This window comes from Exophiala mesophila (assembly GCF_000836275.1).
Source record: "Exophiala mesophila strain CBS 40295 unplaced genomic scaffold supercont1.1, whole genome shotgun sequence".
NCBI classification, from domain to species: domain Eukaryota; kingdom Fungi; phylum Ascomycota; class Eurotiomycetes; order Chaetothyriales; family Herpotrichiellaceae; genus Exophiala; species Exophiala mesophila.
The window spans coordinates 1,969,724-1,987,488 of NW_015622504.1; the positions used below are offsets into that span (position 1 = coordinate 1,969,724).

A 17,765-nucleotide genomic window follows, 5' to 3' on the forward strand; every position below is an offset into this window, starting at 1 on the left:
CTCTGTTCCCACCAGTACGTGTCTATCATGGCCCCAAGAGCCACTAAACCTGCTAATGCCCAAGGCGAAGGTCCGCAAATCACGATCGAAGAAGTTGAGCATATTGCAAAGACATGTAATGCTCAAGTAGCAGTCTACTCTCAGCGCTTCGAAGAGTTGGCACTAAGCTTAAGCCATAGACTCACGGCCGTTAACGGCTATGGATGCGTGCCCATACGACCACTGAGTGAGGATGCGATTGATCCTCGCGAGGTCAAATTCTTTTCAGGGAAAGTCCGAGATCCGAACAAGCCTGGTCTCGTCATCTTCACTTCTGGTACAACAGGGAAGCCAAAGGGTGCGGCGATGCGCCGGTACAACTTGGTCACAATAGCTTTGATGCAGGTGTGGAAGAATGAAATCAAACCAGGCTTCGTCATGTTGCAGATGCTACCAACCCATCATGCCACTGGCTTGGTTTTGAACACAATCCCCGTTCTCATTGGAGGAGGTTGTGTCGAAATCACCAGGCCCAAATTTGATGCTGCAGCAATATGGAAGAGGATTCAGGAAGGCGGAATAACTTCGATCTCAGCCGTGCCTACAATATTCGTCCGATTACTTCAACATTGGGATGATGTGGTTTCTAGATATTCCGAGCAAGAGAAACAAAGACATCTGATGGAAATGTGTAAGATTCGTCAATTTCATTGCGGGTCTGCCGCTTTGCCACGCAAAGTGTCTGAAAGGTGGACGGAAGTATTTCAAGGCACAAGGATCACCGAGAGATATGGTGGCACAGAGTTCGTGGGACCTTTCATGAACTACCCTGGATCGGAATACATCGTGGTATTGTCTCACACCACAAGATTCAGTGTTATGAAGACTACTGACGCTCTACGTCTAGGGATCCGCAGGTCGAGCGAACCCCGGCATCGAATTCTATCTAGATAACGGAGACGAAGGGGAAGTCCATGTTAGATCGCCATTTTTGTTCTCCAAGTATGATGATAGTATCCGTTAAAAAAATGGAGATGCTGACTGCACGACAAGATATGTCAATGACGTGGAGTCCACAAGGGCTGCCCTCACAAGTGACGGCTTCTACCGGACAGGGGACATTGCCAAAAGGGTGGGAGACCATTACTTCATCAAAGGTCGGAAATCTATCGATAGTAAGTTCCCCCCTCCTCTGTTGCATCCCATCTACTTAACCATTTTCTAGTTCTCAAGTCTGGCGGTTTCAAGATTTCTGCTCTAGACATCGAACGAGAAATCATGGACCATCCTAAGGTGTCAGAGGCAATTGTAGTGGGTGTTGATGATCCAGAGTATGGACAACGAATCGCCACCGCGATAGTGCTCAAGGAGGTAGGTTGTCTATGGAGTTGATTTCGATGAAAGCAGATACTAACCACAATGTGCAGCAATTTGATTCGCTGTCACTTCGAGAACTAAGAGACGACCTCAAAACAAAACTATCGACATACAAGTTGCCTACCATCATGCGTGTGGTCCCTGAGCTCCAAAAGACTGCAACTCTCAAAATACCCAAGGTTTTGCTGAAGAAGGAGCTCTTCGAAACTGGTCACCCCGATATTCAGACGTGGAAGTCTGGACAAGCTAGACTCTAGAGTTTCGTTCAAATGATGACATAGAGCCTACATAGATCGTCAGAACACTCTCAACTGTCAACTTCCCCGATGTCAACACCATTTACTTGCGTCCGTGCTTAGGATCTTAGTCGATTTTATATGGGTCGGTGAATGTTGTCTTGCAGATTAGCCTAAAATGTGGTGAACGCCAGTCAAGCCGTTGAGAATCAGTCAAGCACAAGTGTATGCATCAATGTCAGATGCCAACCCAACATGATTACATAATGGTTGGTAACATCTCCCAGCCTCCTGTACACTGTAGAGCCGTACCTTTGGCTATAGACTGATGGGCCTCCCCCGGAGGAACAACGAAGCCCAGGCAACTCATCCGCCTCAATCTTTGACAATCATCTCGTGTACGTAGTTCGCGGGGGTAGTGCGGGGTGCATGGATGTGGACCCTCCCTCTGGATGGGGCCGAGGGATCGAGGGAGCATTTCCCAGAAATTTCCCGCGGACATTTCGGCGATTTTGTCCAAAATTCCGTTAATCTGAGGAAGTGAACCACTTCTACAATCATCTCCTCCGTAGGAGAGTATTCCTCACTCCTGGGAACCAAGTCAACGTCCCCCGCTAGCCTCATTCAGCTTCTGATATTCGTACGCGAAACCTTTGGCTCACTGATAACACTTTATATCCGGAGTAGTGAGAACATGTCGGGCGAATATCGACTGACAGGTCTAGCGCGTGCTTGCACGGCATGCCATAGACGAAAGGTTCAGTTTCTAGCTGGGACTGCCACATTATGCGAGAGCTGACCGTCACTTAAGGTTCGCTGTAATCTCGACTTGACTAGGACAATCTGCTCAAACTGTGAGCTTCATGGTAGTCCGTGCATGTGAATCCTTACCTATCTATTAACCTGGCAACAGTTTCGCTGACTGGTTCTACCAGACCACGAACGAGGAAGCGTAAGCATGGACATACGGCACCAGCCCAAGAGCCTCAAGAGGGGCGCCGGGACAGTATAGTACACACACACGCAGTACCAGTGGCAGATTCGAGTTTACAGGCCTCACACTCTACTAATCAAGAAGATCAAGAAGAAGCACCTCTTTCAGCTCCGCCTGTTGAGGCAACGGAGTCGAATTTGCTGTTGAATGACATTGAGCAGACGACTGAGGCAGAAGTCGTTGTCACAAGCCCGTCGCTAGGAGAAGTGCCATGGAGCTCCGCAAAAGTCGACTTTGAGAAGTATTTTTCGCACGAGTTCCCTGCCACTTCCATACAAGCTCACCACAGCCGCCTTTCCGAGGTAGATATGAAGGTTCTCCGCCTATACAACGCATTCGAGGTTCCTTCGAGAGTCTGGATGACATCACTACTTGAAGACTGGAAGAACTATGTCCACCCTTTGATGCCCATCGTTCAACCTCGCTGGCTCATTGCGAGGGAGGGATATCAGGTTCCCATCGTATTGTTGAAAGCTGTCCTGCTGGCAGGAGCCCGTGCCACAGATGCCTCGTCGTCATTTCCTTGCAAGGAGTACTACGCCTCTCTTAAAACTCTCATCTATCTTCAGTACGAGAAGAACCCGATGATCAACATCGTCGCTGCTTGTCTGCTTGGGTGGTATAACCAAACAGATACGTGGACAGTAGTGCATGACTCTAGTCGTTCGTGGCTCCATTTTGCCTCAGATTTAGCCTACCAGATCAGTTTGCACCAAGAGCTCAACGGCGAAACCCACGCATCCTACAAGCGAAGGGTATGGTGGACATTGGTAGTAAGTTCGTCCAATCTATGTCAAAACATGGACTGAAATATTACCCGACAGGCAAGAGACTGTCAGGTTGCATCCGGCACAGGCCGCCCACGGATATTCAACCTCAAATATTGCTCAAGGCGGCTAATATCCACCGAAGACTTTGAGCTTCACGACACAACTGCTCGACCATTTGTTGCTTATGTTAAGATTTGCCTGATCCTGGGCGATCTTTGCGAGTCATATCAACAACGACAGTTCACACCCTCCGTGGGAACAGACATTAGGAATCGACTTTTTTGGTGGCTGAAAGAATTGCCTTCCGAAATGCAATACTTCAGTACCAGGACCGCGGAAAAGGAATCGGGGAACAATTTCGTGGTGAGGCAGATCTATGCCATCTATCTCGCCACAGTCTCTCTGCTCTGTAAGACAGAGTTGCCTCGCGAATCTGTGTCGCCGGTGGCCCTGATCGCTTCATCATACATGGTCTATCTCATGGAAGGCTTTCTTGCAAGGAACGAGTTTTCACGGCTTCCTGCGATTACAAGCTTTTACATACTGGCTGCGGCAATCCCACACTTGATTGCCCACAAGTACGAAGCCATTCGCGAAATCGTCCATGGTAATATGCAGATTTTTGAGAAATCACTGGTTGCCATGTCCAAACGATGGCCTACGTCTATAAGTGCTCTCAAACAGTATCAGATTCTCGGAGAAAAACACCTCAACATTTCAGCTCCTCAAGGACTCCGATCTATTTCCAACGTGCAAGATACGCTTTTGTTCGAAGGTTTCGACCGACAAAGATGCAATCTTTGGACCTCCATAGTCGAAGCCGCGGTCGATAACGGTTCGACCATGGACAAACAAAGTAATAGTTCCCAGCCTCCAGCAACGACTTATACGAGGTCTTCTGCTCCTCCGAGCCCAGGTCAACAATTCACTATGGGCATTCCAGCGAATGAAGATATTCTAGACATAGAGACTCTGGTACCCACGTCTTGGAGAGATCCAACTTTTGGGATTTCAGACACCATGGGAGATTGGCTCTGGCCAGATGAAATCTTCCAACCCTGTCCCATGGACTACATCGAGTAGCTTTTATGGCCAAAAAGGCGCAATTACATAACGTCGTAGACATTTTCCGGCCGTTTGACGTTCAGTACCTCTGCAAATGCTGTTATAGTTGCCAAGCAGCGAAAGGCCAAGGCCTACGGCGGTATCTTCAATTTTCCCACGGGCGAACAGTTCCTCAAATATCACCGAAATCTCCGACTGGGGTTGTTTTCACTCACAGAGCTACACCCTCGGCCCCGGATTTCCAACGAGAAGCTCGCCTATTAGTGGTTGATAATCAAGCCATCTCCACAAATCGACCTCTATATTGCTAGCTATCCCACTCAGAGGGGATGCGTACATGAAAGCAAAACAAGACATTCTTTGGATGAACAAACGTCGCCATGGAAGCCTGGGCTGTCGTTGAAAATGGGAAACCTTTGCAAAAAATTCGGCTCCCAAGGCCGGAGCCCCAAGGTTCTGAAGTTTTAATTCAAGTCACCCATTCTGGCATCTGTCACACTGACCTACACTTCTGGGAAGGGTTTTACGATCTCGGAGGGGGCAAGAAGTTCCATATGACTGATCGTGGCTGTAAGCTTCCTTGCGCTATGGGACACGAAATACTCGGCATAGTCGCACAGCTAGGACCGCAAGCCCAGGGAGTTGCTCTGGGAGATCGTCGAATAGCGTTTCCTTGGATAGGATGCGGCGATTGCTGGCGGTGCGAGACTGGAGACGAGAATTTGTGTGACAAGCCACAAAGCATCGGCATCCTACAGAACGGCGGCATGGCGGATTATGTCCTGGTCAAGCACCCTAAATACCTCGTCGATCCGGGAGAACTCGATCCTGCAGTCGCAGCGACTTTTGGCTGCTCGGGAGTCACAGTGATGAGCGCAATAGAGAAGATGTACCCCATGGCACCTGACGCTCCGATTGTGCTGATAGGTGCTGGGGGGCTGGGCCTCGCTGCAGTATCTCTGCTGAAAGCACTCGGATTTTCCAAGTTGATCAGTGTAGATCCTCAGCCTCAAAGTCGAGAAGCGGCTCTCCAAGCTGGTGCCACGGCAGCGATTGATCCAAAATCAGGAGATGCCCGCCAAAAGCTGGTGGACGTTGCTGGTGGACCTATTAGCTCGGTCATGGACCTCGTCAATAACTCTGAAACAGCAGCTTTGGCCTTTTCACTTTTGTGTAAGGGTGGCAAAATGGTCCAGGTTGGCTTGATCGGTGGTGAACTCAACATGTCACTGGTTGGTCTGGTAGCAAAAGCCGCGACAGTAATAGGCAACAGCACCGGCACTATAAAGCACCTTGAACGAATCACAGAGCTGGCAAAGCTCGGTAAACTGGCGCCTGTTCCAGTCACGTTGATGCAGAAAGACCGTGCGAATGAGGCTTTATTGATGCTGAAAGGAGGGAAGGTAACAGGTCGGCTGATCCTCGTCCAATGAACACATAAGGTGGCTCGGTGCCAGGATTTATGATGTCTGGAAAGAACGTCAAGGACCAACGGAGGAGTATCTAAGATAAGGCATATCTCTCAGGGCCTCAGGAATCTTCTCCGAATTCAAGTTCACGTAGCATCCTCGTTGATATCACGGTGGCGTACTCTTTTGTTGCTGACTAGTAGGCCCATGTCTTGATTTCAGCATCGGCACCGTTTTTGAGAGCTCTACAAAGAGAAGCATCACCTACTTGATAATTGGAGGAGTGATATGCTTCCACTAGTGATGAATTCTAGATTTCCCAGCTCGGCAAAATCTCTTGTCCGAGGTGCGGACACTCGGTACTTAACTCGGTATCTACTTCAGGGCAAATAGTCCATAAGAATGACACCTTCCGTTTATATCTTATTGAGGCTGATCAATGCGTCCCAAGCAAACGGAAGCATGTCGGCAATGTTTTCATGTGAGTTGTCATCAATCACCCCTTTGCGACAACATTGTTGAGTCAAACTTCAGTCTTTCCTGTCATTGGGGCAACAGCTGCGGCAGTGGCTTACTTGGACGCGAGATCTCATATCAGTAAAGACCTCAAAGCAATAAGAATGCAAAATTGGGCAGAGAAGAAATATCAAAACGCGGGTGGGTACCGTGCTTTCTCCTTTCCTTGGTGGTCCAGTGGACTAAACACTCACTTGAGTCGTAGTCAAGGATAACAAGGTCTCGCCGTGGTATCTTTTCGAGGCTCAAGTGCACCGAGAGCCCAATAGCGACAGCATCTGGTCCAAGTCAGCATGCTACACCCGAATCCAAGTGTACCATCACACCTGTCGCTATGCACAGTGGTTTCTTACGCTGGGTGTTCAACCGGGACAATGGGTAGCGCTGTACCACCAAAACTGCCCAGAGTTTCTGTTCATGTGGGTTGCTCTTTGGGCAATTGGATGCGCGCCTGCATTGATCAATCACAATCTCGAAGGAGAAATTCTCTTGCATGTTTTGAGGAATTCAGGATCCCTGCTCGCAATAGTTGATCCCGATCTAAGTGACCGATTTGAAGCCCTGCAGAGCTCAGAAAAGGAGCTCCCTGGTATGGGTATCGTGGTGCTCGATGATAATCTCAAGGCTGAAATTGGAGCACTGCGTCCAACAAGGCCGGATGACTCGTTTCGAGCGAAGGTAAAAGGTAGTGACAACCAGGCTCTCATCTTCACAAGGTAAATCAGATCCAACGAATCTCTAGCCAGAGTTTCACGTTCAGAACTGGCTAACAGTGCCATTACTCAAGTGGAACATCTGGGAAGCCTAAAGGTGTGCCCCATACAGTTCATCATGCTTATCTCTACGGAATCACTGGGTTTCATGGCTTAGAGGTGGGCTCAAATCATCGTTGGTACCAGTGCATGCCGCTCTATCACGGTACAGGCGGAATGGTGAGCATTATATGTCTTATGGGTGGCATTACATTATGTCTAGGCAAGAAGTTCAGTGCCTCGCAGTTCTGGAATGAGATTCGCGAGTCCAATGCAACTTGCTTTACATATGTTGGCGAAACGGCTCGTTACCTGCTCGCTGCCGCTCCCGGCCCGGATGACAAAAATCATCGCGTGACGACTATGTTCGGCAATGGCTTGAGGCCTGATGTCTGGACCAAGTTTCGTGATCGGTTTGGTGTTTCTACAATCGTGGAATTCTTTGGCAGTTCAGAGGGGGTTTTTGCATTAAGAAACAAGAGCCAAGGTAAAACCACTGAGTACCATTGTACTTTCCCAATCTTATGCACCTATGCTCCATCATTTAATAAGGGTGCTGACCGGGCTTACCAGGAGACTACCTGGTCGGGTGTGTCGGGCACCATGGTTTGATGAGACGCCAAATCCTACACAACACAATTGTACCGGTTGCGGTCGACGCGACAAACGGTGAACTACAGCGATCGTCCAAAACAGGTTTTGTCGAACGCCAGCCGTATGATCAAGGTGGCGAGATTCTAGTCCGAATGGCGAGTGAACAAGGTTTTCCCGGTTACTACAACAATCCTGTTGCCACCTCTCAAAAGTTCGCTCGAGACGTCTTCACCAAAGGCGACCTGTGGTACCGAACTGGAGATGCACTTCGTCGAACTAGCGATGGACGTTGGTTTTTCTTAGATCGACTGGGCGACACGTACCGCTGGAAGAGTGAGAATGTCAGCACAGCCGAAGTCGGCGAAATTTTGGGTCAATTTCCTGGAGTCCTAGAAGCCAATGTCTACGGAGTTGAGGTCCCTCAACACGAGGGTCGTGCAGGTTGCGCTGCGATAGTTATTGATCCGGCCTTTGAGGACAACTTCGACTTTGTGGAACTTCACAACTTCTCACGGAATCGACTACCACGATACGCAGTTCCTATCTTCATACGGCTTGCTAATACTCTATCACACAGTCACAACAACAAACAAAACAAAGTGCCTCTAAGGGAAGAGGGGATCAATCCGGCGAAAGTAGATGCTAATGCTCGAATACTCTGGTGTCCGGGTGACTCTCAAGGGTATATCCCCTTTACGCGAAAGGACTGGGAAAGCATGCAAAGATCAGAAGTTCGGCTGTGAGAAGCCAGGACTATGAGGAGGGACAATCAACCATTTCACTTCTGATTCTGACACGTACACCGGTGACTGTGCTACTCAGGTCAACAACTATACCTATTCATCGTTGTTGGGACCATAGTCTGACTAGATGTTTGCTCGAGGTGGAAGACTACTAGGCCGATGGTGACGGTGAGCCAAAAGCTGTATCTGGCGAGTAGCTTCACCGAACAGTTCATTTCTCAGAAGGCCATATACACCTGCCTTAGCCCTGGGTGCGTGAGCCTTCGCAACTTGAATAGCTCTGGTAAGCATCTGACTTGGCTCCACAGCTTCGTCAATCACACCGTCAGCCACTGCTTCATCTGCCGTCCATCGATGTGCTTGTAACAGCATCTTCCTTGCGATTCGAGCCTGCAGCTTCAATCTGGGAAGAGAACCCATGCCATCAAAGTGTAGCCCAAGGTCTACAGGTGGCAAACAGTAGAATCCTCTGTCTTTGTTCATTATCCGATAATCACACGCGAGAGATATAGGGCATGCCCCGCCAAATGTATGTCCCGTGATCAGAGCGATGATCGGGAACGTGTAGTCAAGTATGGTTGCCAATAAAGGGAAGAATCCTTCAGCTGACGAGTTAGGATCTGTTGTGGCCTCTTCGAGATCAACCCCTGTGCACCAGAACTTCTGACTGGAGCTCGTGAGAATGACTGCACCAGAAGTATTGGGGCCTAGCAAGTCCTTTTCAATGTAGCGAAGAGCCGAAATGATTTCGTTTGCGAATTTCACATCAATACGATTCTCGGGAGGTTTGTTCATCGTGATGACGTGTACACCGGTGGCTTCGCTGGGCGATGTGATCGTGACATACGTCCATGTTGGCTGTTGAGAGGGCATATTTGTTCAAATTGCGACAGACAGCGAGATAGCACTCCAGTATAGCAACAGCTTCACTTGGACATGTGTTCTGTCAGTATGGAAAAGCATCTCAAAGACTCGGTCACAGTAACTTAAAACCTTCTCCTGTGCTTGAGAATTGCCCTCCCCTCGAAGTTGAGCCAAGGCGTCAGTCGGCGTTTCATGAGCATACTCGTGTTCCATCGGGGAACCGATCTACTAGCTGACTGGGCGCAATCAACGATTTAGGTGCGGCTACTCCAGACGTGACATTACTGTGATATAGGTTCGGCGAATTACATGAAAATTTACCGAGCCTGGTTCCAACGGGTCCAGGATACCTCCGAGATGCCAGGCTCGGTGCTTAGGTAATGTTTGGAGAGCTTGCAAAAGCCTGACATCACCCTGTCATGATAGATATGGAAGACAAAAGGTCTTCTGCTATGATCAGAAGCCTTGATTGCGGTCCAGCCAACGGAGAGAAACCAAGAATTAGGTATGTCGCCCTCGAAGATGGTGATGGATTTCACCCAATTTTCAAACATTGTCAACGGCGAAGCGAGAGGCGGGAATGCTGTCTATCAAGGCATCGATCCTACCACAAGACAGAAACTCTGGGATGTTCCTGTGGCAACACGGCAAGACGTCGACGATGCCGTCCAAGCAGCTCAGGAGGCTTTCAAGTCGTGGTCAACCACTCCGATAGCCAAACGCAAAGAGATTTGTTCCAAGTTTGGGCAGCTTTACCAAAGTCATATGCAAGATTTCGATTTTCTCATTAGAAAGGAATGTGGGAAGCCAGTGAGTTACAACAATTTAGCAACTGGCCTTTTACCAGATCTGACGTAAGACCTTTGCGACAGAAAAATAACATGGAGGCCATTGCAGGCTACAATGTATACATGCATCATGGCAAGTAGCAGCATACTGATCCATTTAACAGATATTAATCCTGATTTCAATTAGTCGGCCTAGATTTGCCCGAAGAGAGGATTGAAGATGAGCAGCGAGTGATGATTACCCAATACGTGCCGATGGGTTTGTACAAGTAACTGATTAGGCGTCGGACCTATCCACTAATTCTCCCAAGGCGTGGTGGCTGCTATATGTCCCTGGAATTGTGAGTCTTCATTCTTGAGTTCTGTGTAGATGAAAGAGAATTCTAACCAAACCTGGAATCTAGTTCCTGTCGGTCTGGGTGAGTCCTCCCGACTGACTTATCGCGTACCAGTATCATGAGATAACATTGGGATAAAGTTCTTGGAAAGATTGCACCAGCGTTGGTTTCGGGGAACTGCGTGATTGCAAAGCCATCGTAAGTATTAATTGCAGACATCCATGTGGACACGACAACTAACAGTATTCTACACCTTGAGGCCCTTCACACCGTACGGACTTCTCAAACTTGTGGAACTTGCTCAGCAAGTCTTTCCTCCTGGAGTACTGCAGGTTCTGGGTGGGGACGATTCCCTGGGGCCCTGGTTGACTGAACATCCCGGCATTCAGAAAATTTCCTTCACTGGTTCGACTGCGACGGGGAAGAAGGTGATGCAAGCATGCTCGAGGACGCTAAAACGACTGACCCTCGAACTGTAAGTACCTAATGAAATGAGACCCCTTTTGAATGGCTCCCGTCGGATTAATGGAACGAAAGTGGTGGGAATGATGCTTCAATTATCTGCCCCGATGTAGATATCGCAAAGGTCGCTCCAAAAGTGACTGATGGTGCATTCAGGAATTCCGGCCAGGTAACTAAGATTTCATCTCCTCTGATGTCCCAGCCCGTTTGAAGGCCAACGCTGACTATCGTAGGTCTGCACAGCAACCAAGCGAATCTATGTACACGAATCCATCTATCCAGATTTTGTGGTTGCCATGGTCAAGCATGCTCAAACTTTGAAGGTTGGCTCAAGTGATTTGGATGACGATGTTAAGCTTGGTCCATTGCAGAACGAGATGCAGTATTTGAAAGTAAGAGACTATTTCGATGACTGCTTGCAAAATGGGTTCAGATTCGCCACTGGCGGGCTTGTGAAGGATTCGACAGGGTATTTTATCAACCCTACTATTGTTGATAGCCCACCAGCAGATTCTCGAATCGTGCAAGAAGAACAATTTGGTATGAGCGCACACCTTGGTTGCCGTCGAGTGCATATCTGATCATGAAAAGGTCCTATTGTTCCGGTGTTGCCCTGGTCGGACGAAGAAGATGTGATTCACGAGGCGAACAACTCCAACACTGGACTTGCCGCTTGCGTCTGGTCCTCGGATATTGATCGTGCGACTCGTATCGCCAGTCGAATTGAGGCTGGAAGTGTCTTCATCAACAGTGCTGAGTCAATTACGCCCAAAGCGGTATTCAGCGGCCATAAGGAGAGCGGGCTGGGCGGCGAATGGGGGAAAACGGGACTACTCGGCTTCTGCAACGTGAAAGTAACCCATATCTTCAAGTAAAAATCTCAATAGCCGCTACCTAGTACCTAAGACTTTTGGAGAATATCGTTCTTGTCGTGAAGATCTAGAGTCGCATCTGACCCGAGACCATAAGCATCTCTCTGCATGAGGGTATCTCTGTCCGCAAATCAGACCGATCAACAAAACTCAATGTATCGAACCCGAGTTGTCGAAGTGTCTCGCTCTCAGACCTTTGTCTGCGAGGCCGCGACGCGTTGAGCTTCTTGGGTAATGGCGCTGCTGCGTCTCTCCAACTCTTCGCTGTTCAAGGTCTCGCCGGCCACCTGTTTGATATCACGATACTCAGACCCAGTGCCCAACCTCCAGCCGAGGTAGATAGTGATGAAGATTGAGACAAATAGAAAGGCAAAGACGGTCCACTGCAATCAAGTTGTTAGCAACACGCTTTTTGGGATATCTCCAACCAAGAATACTCACATTCCCCATCTGATATCTTGGTCCGTCAGATGCCGGAAAGAGGAATGGCGCCGAGATACCACCACAATTGGCCAGAGCGATGATACCACCAGTTGCAAGAGCTGTGGCGGTAGAGCCTGACACGGTTGCAGTACGGTGCTGTCAATTGTGTCAGTGATAGCTCACGGATACCATCCTACAGATAGGACATGTTGCTTACCGCTAGGAAGGGGAGGACCGCAGCGTTTGTGCAAGCAATCAAGAACACAGCAACATATCTCCCAATCCAATTCGTCAAGACTGCCAAAAGCAAGTAACCCAGCCCAACAAATATCAGACCGGCAATAACGTGCCGGGTTCGTTCTTTGGTAAAGTCCGAGTGCATGCAGTTGCTGACGATGATAATCAATGCGAAAAAGTTGGGAGGCACTGTCAAAAGTTGTCCAACGTAGCCTTCGAAACCGAGAGAGGCCACGATTGTGGGGGCAAAATAGCCGAAAGCATTCAAGGAATTGGTCATGAGGAAGTACTGAACCGCGAAGAGCCAGAAAAGAGGTTCCATTAGTGTCTTTTTGGCGATGTCCTTGTCGAAATGCTTGTCGTTGGCGCTTGGAGCAAAAGGACCCATTCGAGCAACGGCAAAAGCCCGTTCTTCTTCGGTCAAAAACTTTGCATCATTTGGATAGTTGGGCATCAAAAACCAGACTGCAATGCCGAAAAGAACTGCGGGAATGCCTTCAAGGATGAATAGCCACTGCCAACCGCTTAGACCTGCCTTGCCGTTCATGAACGAGATGCCAGTCGCGAGAAGGCCGCTGAATGCGCCAGCCACGGCAACAGACCCAGCAAAAATGGCCATGCGCGTGGCTCTTTCGTTGGGCTTGTACCAAAAGCAAAGATACCTGTATGGGATTAGATGGATGGAGAGAATCATCACCGGAAAAGAACATACATGATCACACCAGGATAGAATCCTGCCTCAGCGAGACCTAGGAAGAATCGAGCCACCAACAACCCAGCGTATGTTGAGACTGCAGCAGTGCAGAGAGTCACAATGCCCCAGCTGATCATAATTCGGCCAATCCAGACTCTTGGGGTGAAGTACTTGAGCAAAATGTTGCTAGGAAATTCCATCAAGACATAGGGAACGAAGAAGACGGCCACAGCAGTACTGTATCGGATACCACGTAGATCAAGCTGTTGAACGATATTGTCTTCCGGCGTATCGTTATTCAGAGTTCGCGCATTTCCCAGGTTGACTCGATCGAGGTAGTTGATGAGATAAGACACGCAAACCCAGGGCAGAATGTGCCAGTCAATTTTGCGCACGATTCGTTTCTCCATCTAGATAAATGCGTGAGTATGGATCTTATCTCGTCGTGGGATCATGTTTCTCACCTCCCGGTCGAGTTCCAGGACTTCACCTGGTCCAGCTTCCGAGGTGCCCCGCTCCGAAATGACTTTCTTGTCTTGAGACATTTCGCTGTCCATTGTGTTGATTGTGTGTACAGTCTGATTTTCTGGTCTGTGAGCGATGAGGTGATGTTGATGTTGATGATGATCAGGTCTACATCTAGACACGACAGCGAATATATAACAACTGACGACGCCGCTCGCTGTTCACGTGGTCAGAAGGGCGATGACTTCTTGTTGGCCGCGCATTTGTTGACGCGATAGCGGCGAGCACAACGTTGCACGCTGATACTTGCCAAGAAGAACTCTGCTTTTTTGATCCCGGATTGACCTGGAGCGACGAAATTCATTCGTCGTTTCCAATTACCGATCTGAACGTCCACCATTTTTTATGCCGATAAGCACAAGGCTAAACGAAGATCACCCGCCAAGAAGACGTCAGAACTCTCTCTTATCTGAGAGGGAGCATAGCCGCTTCGGCCTACGAGAGGCCTGCCCGCCACTCTTGACCAAAACCGGGGCAGCCTTAGGGCAATTCTACTGGGTACAGTTGACCCGTTGGCCAATGTTTAAGGCCAACGTGACGGCCAACTCAGGCCTTTGTTAAGAGCAACGGCCAACCGCGCCGTCAGTTCCTAGGTCTCCCTCACTGCATGTCCATAGCCGATTGTATCGGGCCGACTGGATGTCGTGCATTTCTTATTGCCCTGGTTGCCCACGTGAGTTTAGCACCAGACCTTAATCAGCCCCTGATACGAAATTTTCAACTGGCTCTGTTATTCAGCATCCTGGCCACGATGAGGCAGGAGATTCAATGTATTTGATTAAGGCCAATGGGCAGACGATTCCTTGGCTAAACGACACGCTCGGAGAGGGCGGCGCACTCAGGTCGAGCAACTTGTTTTTCGGGGTTTTGCCCGGCTTCGTTTCCCTTTGACTGTATCACAAGCTCGACCACTTGTTGGTCCTCAACAATCGACAAATGCCGCACGGCGAAATATCGTGGGTATGTAAAAACGGCGTAATATCTGTTGCCTTGTCAGTGAAAGAAAAATCCAAGGGAGACGTCGTCATGAATACTCACACTGAGAAAATGTTCATAATTCGTAGTACAAATTTGTACGGGATGTAGCAGAAGATGACAACTTTTCGGGAGACCATCTCCCTCTTTTGACGTAATATAATCTTCAGAATGATTAGCGAAAACTTTGGAAGCATGTGCAGGAGGAACGGCGCAGGGCTTACCTCATTAAACAGGTTGACAATGATAAAGTACATGCCAATGACAGCGCCGGTCATAATACCAGCGAACCTTGGTTCCACAATGAAGGCCAGTGGTAGGAGAATAGGACCACCAAGGAAGAAGAGTGTCCCCAGGAGCTGTGGACGTCGGTAAAGGTCAATACTGTAACTCCCACATCTCTGGTGGCAGGGCTCTTACCTCTTGAAAAGTGTAAACCTTGTCGCCGATCGAATAGATGCCCAGGTTCCAGCTGAAGAGAATGTGCTTCACATTGTGCCAGATGCGAAAGACAAAGAAAAAGTTCCAGCGATAGAACCGTTGTTTGTAAACCGTCATCTCCCCAAAACCTCCTCTGGCGCCAGCGCCCACGAACAATCCTGAAGGGACTTCGGTTTCCACCAAGACAGCCGAACACATGACAATGCGGCCTCCCATGTTTCGACAGACCATACCGAAAAACCAGTCTTCGGAGATTTTGAATCCAGGGTGATGTCGAAAACATTTGAGAATGAAATCCCGCTCCCAGAGCGCGATGGCGCCATGGGCGAAAGTCGCAGAGCCCCATGTTGCCTGCCACTTCCTAGCCATTCCGGATAGCTTATACTCCATATCTTGGAGTTGTTGGACAATGGTACCTTTGGTGCCATTGGGACCAACAGCTTTGATGGTATATCCAACGCATTTGATCAGGCCTTTCTTTTTGCCAGGTTGGATCCGATCTGCTACGATGGGAAACCCTGCAGGAAGGGCACAGTCGTCGTCAATCATGAGGACATGTTGGAACTTGTGTGCAGCATAGACCCCAACAAATTGAGCGACAATCTTTGAACCCACAGGAACCCAAATATGGTTGACGCCGTAGGGTCGACATACTTCTTCGGTGTTGTCGAGAGGTGTGGGACTGTTGCCGTTGGCAACCACAAAGATGTTCTCCGGTGGGAATATTTGCAGGGCTGCTTCGAGGGTACGTCCGATGATCTCAGCAGATTTGTAGCAAGGCACAATGAGAGCTGTACTGCTGTTGCGCTCAATATAGGCTTGGGCCTCTTCGGGGGGTATAGGTGCCGGGTCAGGCTCGTATCTCACGAGCAAAGTACCTATGGCATAACTGCAAAAGCACGTGTGTCAATGATACTTCTAGATTCAGATTGTGCAGAGTGGCTAACTTACGCAAATGCAATACTGACAAGGATGGCACAGCCTCCCCGTAAAACGCGTTTGTATTTCAAAGTAAACCTGAGTCATTCTTGTCAGTGACAGGAACCTCAGAAGTGGAAATATGAAATCAATACCATAAATACCAAACCACCCCCCTCCACAAGGGAACTCCCACCATGACAAAGTAGATAAAGCACACTAACAACAGATACATCGAGTATCGGAAGAATATTTGGGCAAACTTGCCCCTTTTGCTGCTGTGGCGTTTCGACTTGTACAGTCTCTCCAAGCTCTCTATGCTTCCTCGACTGGGAGCTCGTGGTCGTCCAAGTTCCGGGTCTGGTTCCTCGACAACTCGCTCGCCGATGAGAGTGGCAATCTGAGGCTCGTTCCTAGGGTAGGTCGTTTGGTCTGCAAACGGACTTGGTGTGACTGTGACATTGCGGACATCTGGCAGTTGTACTTTTTCCAGAGAGTCGGCTGAAGAGATAGCCAGGGAATTCGCTCGCGGGCGCTGGATAGGTAGAACTCGGTCCTCATTGGCTAGGACTGCATTTTCGGGAGCGGCTAGCGGTGATGTTGGTGATGGAAGCGGCCACGATCTCCTTGAAGAGGCATCGCCACGTGGCTCTGGACTTGCAATTCGCAATCTCCTCTGCTTTCCATTCACAGAGCCGTCTTCAAGGTCCAACCACTGTTGCCAGTCGACTACGGCGACTCCATCGTGCACCTGTTGCATTTGCGTAGCGTTGGTCACCGACATCTGGCAAATTGGTATCGTTTCATGCTGATGGTGAAGGTGAAGGCGGGTGAAGTTGAAACGGGTCGATCATCCCAGCGTTAGGTTCTGATTAAAGGGTATAGGCATAGAAAATCCTGGTGGCAAACATGACACTTCGCTGAGACAGCGCAAGCGATTGAGATAGTATATAGTTGAGCCAGATAGATCAATCAATAATACGAACCATTGTTGGCATGGCCTCCGTCAGCGTGTGGGGCTAGACCAGGATGCTACAATCGGTCACCAGGGTTTCGGTTTGCCCTTTGCGCCTTCTGGGGCGGCGTATGGGTGGTAGTGGTCCAAGCATGTGCAAAGGATCTACCAAGGTGAGTCCCAAGAGCCGTTTGAAGAGAACTCGGGGTATGAAGTGGCCTGTGCCTCCTTGGTAAGCCTAGGACTAACTCCTGGCAGGGTCTATCGTCAACGAACTACCGACGTACCTGGATCGAAATGCTCATAGCAATGGCTGACTAACAAGCATTGTGGGCTCGTTGTCAACAGAGAGCATTAGCGGATGGAGGGGCAGGATATGTCTGCATACTCCGTACATAAGTGTGGATGGTCCCGCAGGAACGTTCGAGACGTGGTAGGTGCCTTGAGATGAATGGTTGTCCTTGGGTCTGTTCTCTCTCAATACTGTGGTTGTCAGTACTAAGAAAAGAATCCCAGCCTGCCAACTGAAGGGTTTTACATAAAGATGGACGGTGCCAGTGGTCGTTGGCGTCCACGCGAATGAGGCACGGATACCATTTTGACCCCGACCCCCAACCAAGGGTTCGTGCACAGACGCACAGCTGTAACCGAGGAAGCTATTCTTCAATACGCCAGAAAAGCAAATTGAACGACCTGCCATCGCTCATTTAGTCGGACAGGCCTCAGTGCTTGGCCCTCTCAGATGTGAGGCTTTCCAAGGCTTCTCGACTGGTAGATCGTTCGTTGCACCTCACGTCAGAAGCGCGCACGGCCTCATCTTCCGACAGGATTCATCATT

At 49.2% G+C, this 17,765-nt stretch overlaps 4 protein-coding genes across 4 annotated transcripts; 2 read left to right on the forward strand and 2 right to left on the reverse strand.

Annotated features, from left to right (window-relative positions):
• Positions 1-2,286: 2,286 nt before the first annotated feature.
• On the forward strand, positions 2,287-4,439 carry PV10_00628 (uncharacterized protein; the record flags this gene model as incomplete). Its single annotated transcript, XM_016364737.1, has 4 exons — positions 2,287-2,349; positions 2,404-2,446; positions 2,506-3,359; positions 3,411-4,439. The coding sequence occupies 4 exons, from the start codon at positions 2,287-2,289 to the stop codon at positions 4,437-4,439; spliced, it is 1,989 nt and encodes a 662-aa protein (XP_016228386.1).
• A 5,382-nt stretch (positions 4,440-9,821) lies between these two features.
• PV10_00629 (uncharacterized protein) lies at positions 9,822-11,762 on the forward strand (the record flags this gene model as incomplete). The annotated part of the gene is made up of 8 exons (XM_016364738.1): positions 9,822-10,153; positions 10,300-10,346; positions 10,399-10,446; positions 10,566-10,623; positions 10,685-10,900; positions 10,963-11,056; positions 11,121-11,427; positions 11,479-11,762. 8 exons carry the CDS (start codon positions 9,822-9,824, stop codon positions 11,760-11,762), a joined length of 1,386 nt encoding a protein of 461 aa, XP_016228387.1.
• On the reverse strand, positions 11,746-14,023 carry PV10_00630 (uncharacterized protein). Its single transcript, XM_016364739.1, has 5 exons — positions 13,578-14,023; positions 13,132-13,523; positions 12,400-13,081; positions 12,201-12,338; positions 11,746-12,142 (listed from the first exon to the last, which is right to left on the reverse strand). Exons 1-5 carry the CDS (start codon positions 13,668-13,670, stop codon positions 11,948-11,950), a joined length of 1,500 nt encoding a protein of 499 aa, XP_016228388.1. The 5' UTR covers positions 13,671-14,023; the 3' UTR covers positions 11,746-11,947.
• A 422-nt stretch (positions 14,024-14,445) lies between these two features.
• PV10_00631 (uncharacterized protein) lies at positions 14,446-16,931 on the reverse strand (the record flags this gene model as incomplete). Its single annotated transcript, XM_016364740.1, has 6 exons — positions 16,128-16,931; positions 16,006-16,071; positions 15,034-15,943; positions 14,838-14,972; positions 14,677-14,777; positions 14,446-14,620 (listed from the first exon to the last, which is right to left on the reverse strand). Exons 1-6 carry the CDS (start codon positions 16,754-16,756, stop codon positions 14,446-14,448), a joined length of 2,016 nt encoding a protein of 671 aa, XP_016228389.1. The 5' UTR covers positions 16,757-16,931.
• Between the last annotated feature and the right edge of the window lie 834 nt (positions 16,932-17,765).

Coding starts and splice junctions, on each gene's coding strand:
- PV10_00630 (XM_016364739.1), bottom strand. CDS start 13,670: ATGGACAGCGAAATGTCTCAAGACAAGAAAGTCATTTCGGAGCGGGGC. Junction 13,524..13,577: donor TCCTGGAACTCGACCGGGAG/GTGAGAAACATG, acceptor GCATTTATCTAG/ATGGAGAAACGAATCGTGCG. Junction 12,143..12,200: donor CAAGATATCAGATGGGGAAT/GTGAGTATTCTT, acceptor ACTTGATTGCAG/TGGACCGTCTTTGCCTTTCT.